We start from the raw sequence: 8,390 nt of genomic DNA, 5'->3' as shown, positions 1-8,390 counted from the left end.
GTGCAACATTGTTGAAAGCACTAGAGTTTCCATTTCCTAAATACTGTACGTATCTTACTCCATACTTTTGCAAAGATCTATGGAAAATGAATTTCATACCTGCAGCTTCCATCCCACCACTGGAGTCTGCATAATTTCTGCTACAAACAGCTTCATGGGCTTCTTGCCATTCTGTTTCTTTACCTGCATCAATATACTTCTTGTGCAAGGAACATGCAGAACAATATTTAGACATCACCTCTAAGTGTAATACTTTTCCAGTGTTGAAACTAATGATCGTTGAATCTCCATGCAGTGAAGTATGCCCCCTCTTCATCCAGGAACTGTCACAGGAAACTGCTATATCGTTGCTATTAGTTGCTTCACAATTTTCTTGAATTGCCCCCAGGACTGCCATTTTCATGCTCTCTTCACGTACTTCTGCAACTGCAATGAGGAGAGCAGTATTCATTGCAGAAAATTGTAGGGGAGGACCAGGCATGTTCATAATACCACAGAAAAGGTTTCCACCACCTCTTCCAATCCCTATACATCTTAGTCCATAAGCAAATCTCATATTGGCTTCATAGATTCTATTACTGACCTTTGATGTCTTGAATGGTCTGTCAGCATCACAGTTTTGACACAAAATGTGCAAAGTGCAAACCAAACCTTCTCTCTTTCCATCATCAACCAAATCCACATTTCCTCCACAAACAGAGCACTTGCGGGCTTTTCTAAGTGCTTCTACCACCATTTCCAGATCCACAATTCTGAAACCTGTATTTCTGTCATGATTTGTTTCTTCTGATACAATCCATGTCCCAAGTTTTATTTTAGATGCACTTGGAGACAAGTTGATGTTTGCATCTGCAGGCCCAACCATAACCTCAATGTCAGTTTTTCGCTTTATATTGGAAATATGGGACTTATTATATTTTTTAAATACTTTACCAGGCCTTGGCATTGTAAAAAGCGATCAACAGATTAAACCTTGCCGGCTGCGGTGGTCTAGCGGTTCTAGGCGCTCAGTCCAGAACCGAGGGACTGCTACGGTCGCAGGTTCGAATCCTGCCTTGGGCATGGATGTGTGTGATGTCCTTAGGTTAGTTAGGTTTAAGTAGTTCTAAGTTCTAGGGGACTGATGACCACAGATGTTAAGTCCCATAGTGCTCAGAGCCATTTGAACCAAGATTCAACCTTGCACAAACAATGGCAAAATAAATCAAACGTCACTCGAATTCCACTGAACAGCACAAAACTTGTTTACAACACTCCACAGCCTTCTATACCACACTGGTTGAACCAGAAAATGGCCCCACAGCCTTCTTTACAACACTGGTGTTATGTATACAAAAAAATCACAGCCTTCTAAAGCTATATTTTCTAGGTTCACAGGCCAAATTCTGCATTAAAATTTTTCCTCCATTTGGTACATTGAAAAGCGGGCTTGGCGCATTACGCTGCTTAGGGTTTTAATTTTTTTATGCCATTTGTAGTTCGAATTTCAAGGAAAAAATTTAGAATAATAATCTGTATTATATTTACTATCAAATAAGCAAATAAAAATAATTTGTAAATTTTTCATTACTTCTGCCACCGTTCCCTTAAACTGGGCTCCAACACTGCCGGCGCGCGGGCTGCGCCGCGATTTGCGGCAGCGCTTTTTTCCGCGTCGCGAATGCGACGACCGTGCCCTTGTCTCTGGCAGGGGGCACTGGATGTCGCCGTGCTATATGATTCGTCTACGATGGCGTTATAGACCCACCCTTTGTCGCCTGTACTTTTCTAGCGAGCCTGCGTATATATTGCCGAGCCATTACGGTAACACGTCAGTAAGCACGTGAAGGTGACGAGCAGCTGTCTCGTTGAAATACTGTATTGTGCAGTTTCTACAACATTATCCGCCGCGACGACCGTGAACCAATGAAGCAGCTACTACGTCGGGAAGTCTCAAACAACACAAGCGAATAGTTGTCTCCGGTTATCTGTAGATGTTCGACAATTCTGTGGAAATGACGGTCAAAGTTTTCGGGTAATTAATGTGCCTTTTAGTGAAGAATCAATCCAGCTGATGCTGTGGTACAGGGGCCAGCATCGCTGCATGAAACTTTTGTGGTCCGTGTTCTAAAGCCGACTATTATTACTTTTTTTTTACATTTATTGACCCATGTCTGCATAAGAGTACTAAACAAATGTTTTCCGATGCATATTGAAACAACGTTCCGTATTTGCTCACTAATTTATGCCTGGAGAATGGATTTAAAAAAGTAAAAAAATCCAAAATATCAGTAATGAAGGGAAAACTTATTTGAAATTATTTTCGATGAAATTCCTGTAGCGTATCTTGAGTCATAACCAGTAGCAAGAGTCAGTTTTCGAAAAAGTGATTCCTTATGTGTGATTTACTGCAAAACTATTGCCAACACAATTCAGTAATGTTAACGATGTTTCTTTCCCGAGTGAGATTCGTACGAACATATGTTGCTGTTTGCAAACTTTGCTTCATGCGATGCTAATGATACTTGGAATTTGTATGTTTCGAATATCTGTATGATCGGTATTATCCATGGGAATACACCAAATCTTCCTCAAGAATAAAGATAAGAAAAAAATATAAGAATTACGAATTGATGTAGGAATGAAATATAAGAATATGAAATTTTAAAAACATTCTAATTCCCGAAAATACCATACACGTATATTATATAATAAATGTTTGATACTTATTGTGAAAGCCAGTTGTAATTTTACACTTAATATAACGCCTTTGTATCCCCAACTTGATAAGAAGCATTTTTGTAGTAACTTTCTATAGGCATGGGTAGATAAATGTGAAAAATAAAATAAAATGAAATGAAATAAAACAGTATTAGAGTTTCGAACATGAGAAACAAAGGCAGAGTCCACAACGGTAACCACTTTGCCACCATTTGCGTCGAGCTTACCGCACGCTAATGATGTCTAAATTACGTCGAAAACTTTGAAGATCGTTTTCACAGAACACCAAAACATCAGAAGTGCAAGTCCCACGTTTCGATACGGAACGAGAGACCGACAGTAGTGCTCCAAGTGTCCTGGGAGTGAGCTTCGCATTTGGAAAATTTTGGTACGATTATCTGTATTCTAGCATTGCGAAATACGAATACTAATTGATGATATTTTGCATTTATACTTCATGGGTGGGTCTTGTAGTCTGGCATAAAAAGTATTTATCTGTAAAACCCAATATTACAATTTCGATTATGTGGCTGTTATAAGTTGAAATTATATTCCTGATTACGCCTTCCTTGTGGTTATTGCTCTCTTGAAATTGCATGGTAAATATGTTGCTCGTATTCTGCTTAATTTTTGGTCTCATCTTTAATTTTGGGCAGGTAAATGATCCATATTTGTATTCTGTATAATTTTTGTTACCATCCGTTTTTCGTATTTCCGAATCTGATGGAGACCACCAAAATTTTCATTAACTTTGCTCAAATGTACTGTCTGTAGTACCTGCCAATAACGTTTGAAAACTCGGCGTAAGTATGGTCACATTTTCATCATTTGTAAGGAAGAACGCTCTAATCACCAAGACTACAAAGCATACTCATCCATATCTACACCCGTACTATGGAAGCCACTGTGAAATGCATGGCACTCCCTGGAAAGAAACAACACCATCCAAAGCACAATTAAGTAATCATTCTGTGACAAAATGTAATAATGTTGAATACCAACACCGTCAAACCCGTTAACATGAAGTTCTCCATTAAATGAGAGAAAGTACAGAAAACGCTTGCAAACAAAAATAAAGTAGAATAAAAGCAATATACTTAACATACATTTAAAATGAGCAGTTCACACACAGATTTGTGAGCATTAACAAAAGCACTAAAGTCCTCAGAACACCGTGACGCAACCTGCTTCCATTTTTTTTTCTTTTTTGTGTTTCAATTCCCCAAGTGGGCCTGGCTGGCAGCAGCATATGTACTGCTCTTCAGCCAAAAGGCAATAATGATACAACAGAAGACATTTAAAATTACAAAAGAGAAAATATGGCGGACAAAATATATAAAAAGGGGGAACGTAATGGAAGAGAGACAAAAGGGGGGCGACTGTACAATGGAGGTAAAAACCTTAAAAAACTATTGTGCACACAAAACCTCACCATGGGACAATTAAAGAACACAAGGTGAAGTATGGCTGCAGCATAAAAGTATCGATGGACGACGTAGCACATAACGATCACTGACAGCAACACTATGTACAAGTCCAGCAGACAACTAAAATCACAGATCTTGATGCACAGGAGAACAGCACCAAACACAACTCTGACGAAGCACACTGATGACGATAAGCAAAACACGGGATCTGCCAGAGGCATGGAGATGGGGGAGAAGGGAAGAGGGGAGGGAGGTGGGTAGAGGGGGGAGACAGGCGCGGCCGCGTCGAAGAGGGCTGGGGAGGGAAGGATGTGGGAGGGACACAGTTGAGGAGGGGGTGCAGGGACTCAGGGGGGGAAAGGAGGAAAATCCGCTCTGGGAGAAGGTTCTATTTTGTATGAAACGGAACCAAATATGGAATCATTTACCCTCCCCACCGAGCAGAACTCAATTAGAATATGAGCAACATATTTACAATGGAATTCAGATGGTGCAATATGCACCAGAAATCGTCATGGGAAACATAATGTGGTGAAACAGGCTTCTGTTAACTATGGAACGAATACAAACATATAAAACTAAAAATCAGTCGTTAAGAAATCTAGATGATGGACTGATAAACCTGCAGCGCTACAAGTGGCCTGACAGCCAACCAGAGGTCGTATTGCCGAAATTTCTTATATGAGCTTCGTCCTCGTGGTCGCTTTCTCATAAATGGTAGTGTTTCTACTGATTAGCTGAGACAAGTGTTCACGTATGTGTTTCCTCTTGCGCCAAACTAAGTTTATGGTGAAACGTAACAGCTCAATTTTCAAGCGACTTCGAAGCTAATTTGGACTGCATGATTAACTGTTATGATGTACGGTAGGACCCGTATAGGTATTTCGCCTTTTGAGCTCTGTGACGTAATTTTCGACAACCTATGTAAAAGTACTTACAAAAATTTCGTCCATCCGTTTGTAGGAACTTGTACTGTCGATTTACCTGCAATTAGAGCTTTTCATTTACAAACTATTAAGTAACAAAAGAGACACCAAATATTCTGTAATTATGGCATTTGAAACCTGTAACTACTCTATCATGTTGTTAGCTTACTTCGCTATTGGCTTCCATAACAACTCTAATTACCTCGTAATTACTGTAATTCATAAAATGAAACCAGATTGACAATGTAAATGAAGTGTTTATTTGGGCAGCTGTATTACTTGCTGAAATTGTGTTCACGCTAAAAAATAATGTACTCATATGTGAAATAGATAACATGGGAGGAATGCTTGGGATAATATAGTTTCAATACAATTAACAAAAATGTAATTAGAATTGTCTATTCGCATCAGTACACTTATTTTTCCGTGAAAACAAGAGATATGTAATTGTGTTTGTATCACATTTCATGCAATTCAGTAGTAAGCACCAGATGACAACATTGTTTGTAACCATCCACAAATTCTGTAATTCTCATTAGCAGCAACACATCAGTTGTTAGCAGGAGTGTATGAGATCCACGAGAAATAGTGTGGAAGGTCCAGTATGAACACACCACTCTGTGACGTAATAAATTGCGCACCTGAAACATTAACTGACTTTTCACATTTTCAGAGAACCATGGTGTTCTCTGGCCCACTTTCATTTACGAAACTTACAGGAAACATCAACTGCAGCGAAGCAACGAAATGAAGATGAGCTCTGGTCAACATTTATTACTGGGAACAAATTGCGTTACATGCAGCAAATTTCAAAGGCATTTATTTCAGCTACCATTTTGTAAAGACGTTTACTTCGAATTATTTTCTGTTGTCAATATTTATCCTAAGGAAGGTATCGAGAAGCTCGGTTTGGCGCTAGCCGTTACGGGTGCCGCAGAAGGCAACGAGCAGTGGGGAGTCATTGCCAGATGTCAGATACACGGTCGCATGCCATGAGAAATTCATAAATCCGTTAGATGTTGCAGTGTTCGTGGATGCAATTTAGAACTCATCAGTATAGAAGCGAGTCGTTAACAAAGATCAGTAGAAGCAATGGTTACCTCATAAAAGTAGTAACAACCCGAAATAGGAGTGAATGTCAGTGCGTGTGTGTAGAAACGTCAGGAATGTGAACCATGCCTTGTGCTAGAGACAATAAAGCTTTGAGTTCGAGGATATCAGTGTCTCCTTTCGAATCCTTTTCATGGCTATTAGAACTAACTGAATATGAAGATATTTAATTGATAGTGTGATGATTTTGATAGATCATATACCGGAAGACACACGGGCTCATTTTAAGTCTTCAAGTGAATGTTCCTTGAGAGTAACATGCCCATTCTAAGCTGCGTAGCATAAACATTAATCTGTTCACCATGGTTATACTAACACAGTGGTTTTAGAGAGAAACTTGGTCTTGAAATAAGAGAGTACGCATCTTACAGTTGGCGACTGTGGCAGGACATTTTGAAATCTTATTTTCAGAGAAAAGAATGGATATGAGTAGGGCGACAAGGGGGCTGCAGCCCCAAAGTACCATTATCCAAGAGGCGGCCGTTACATCAGCTGATGACGTCATTCACGATGGATGTCATGATGTCAGTTGATGACGCAAGACTTGACAACAGCATATGACATCATCCAAGATGGCAGCCGTGACGTCAGCTGGTGACACAAGTACTGTTATCCAAGATGGCGTCTTTTGGTGGGAAAGTGCCATGCCCCCCTACCACACCCCCCCTGGCAAGAAGTTCAAATTCGATCAGCACAATGTAACACACCACAGCTACCTACTGGTGGGAAGTTTAATTTCCAGCAGGACAATGCAACACACCACAGCTACCTCTACTAACATAAGAAAATTGCGGGAAAATAGGTTATTTGGGCTACCTCCACTGACCTAAGTCATCCGCCCGCCACCTCTTTCATTTTATGAATTACAGTAATTACGAGGTAATTAGAGTTGTTATGGAAGCCAATAGCGAAGTAAGCTAACAACATGATAAACAGAGTAGTTACAGGTTTCAAATGCCATAATTACAGAATATTTGGTGTCTCTTTTGTTACTTAATAGTTTGTAAATGAAAAGCTCTAATTGCAGGTAAATCGACAGTACAAGTTCCTACAAACGGATGGACGAAATTTTTGTAAGTACTTTTACATAGGTTGTCGAAAATTACGTCACAGAGCTCAAAAGGCGAAATACCTATACGGGTCCTACCGTACATCATAACAGTTATTCATGCAGTCCAAATTAGCTTCGAAGTCGCTTGAAAATTGAGCTGCATGCTTTACCACATATGTGTTGAAATGAATATTTCTCATTGATTTAACTTTTGTTTTGAATTAGGCACTGAAGTCTTACATACTACTAATAATTACAATATGTGATGGCAACAACATGGTAAGTACAGGATGGACAAAGGTAGTAAATAACAAGGTTCTGTGAGGGCATACCATCAAACACATTGGAGAACTACTTGAACAGTATGTAAAGACCAAAAAATGATGTAAATTTAGGCTTGTGTATCAAGATTTTATTTCTCTTTACAGACACTGACAAACAGTACAAGTAAAGGAAAATGTATAAGTCAACAGAATGGCTCTTAATTTGTGGCATATTTTTGAATTTCCAGCTGGTACAATTCCAAGATATTTAAATAATTGCTTCTGACATTTCCAAAAATTCTTTTGTATTCTGTAATCAGTTTTTGTATATTGTTTTATACACAGTTTTTATAAATTTTGTGAAAGGGTGCATTAATGTAATCTGAGGTATTAGAAGAAATTGGGAACTTGTTTACCAGACTGTAATATTTCCATATGAACATTCAGCAGTGTTGAATTTATTTTCTAAACATTGCAACTTAAATTAGCTACCTACAAGACACACAATATATAGAAATTAAATAGATTCATAGTTTTATGATATTGGAAAAAGTATTTCGTGTGGATGATTCTCTTCCATCTTTTTGAGGTATATTCTTTAACAGTTTTTGTGATATGATTTTTCGATGCAAATTAAGGTATACAGGTTGCTTATCAGATTTTGTAATACCACTAACTAACTTATGGCATCACACTGTGCCAAAAATCCATCCGTTCCTTGTTGAGCCCTGTACCTGCTTCAAGAGTGGAGCCTATTCCTAGATAATTTGTGCTGTCTGCCTCATATTGTTTCCAGTCTTCTGTAAGTAATTCATCAGTGTCATATGGAATTGGATCACTGAAAGGAGAAAGTTCAGAATTACATTCAAACTCTGTAATACTTTATTACTGTTATTTATAATAAGAAGTAAGC

The 8,390-nt window shown here is 38.7% G+C and overlaps 1 protein-coding gene across 1 annotated transcript in view; it reads right to left on the bottom strand.

Annotated features, from left to right (window-relative positions):
* Nucleotides 1-7,685: 7,685 nt before the first annotated feature.
* Nucleotides 7,686-8,390, bottom strand: part of LOC126234522 (esterase FE4-like) — a 76,846-nt gene continuing 76,141 nt past the window's right edge. The window contains exon 11 of the mRNA XM_049943219.1: nt 7,686-8,315. Coding sequence (XP_049799176.1) covers nt 8,159-8,315 — 157 coding nt within the window. The 3' untranslated portion in view covers nt 7,686-8,158. The remainder of the gene's footprint in view (nt 8,316-8,390) is intronic.

The sequence above is a fragment of the Schistocerca nitens genome, chromosome 2 (genome assembly GCF_023898315.1).
Source record: "Schistocerca nitens isolate TAMUIC-IGC-003100 chromosome 2, iqSchNite1.1, whole genome shotgun sequence".
NCBI classification, from domain to species: Eukaryota; Metazoa; Arthropoda; class Insecta; order Orthoptera; family Acrididae; genus Schistocerca; species Schistocerca nitens.
This window is presented reverse-complemented; position numbering and strand designations above follow the sequence as displayed.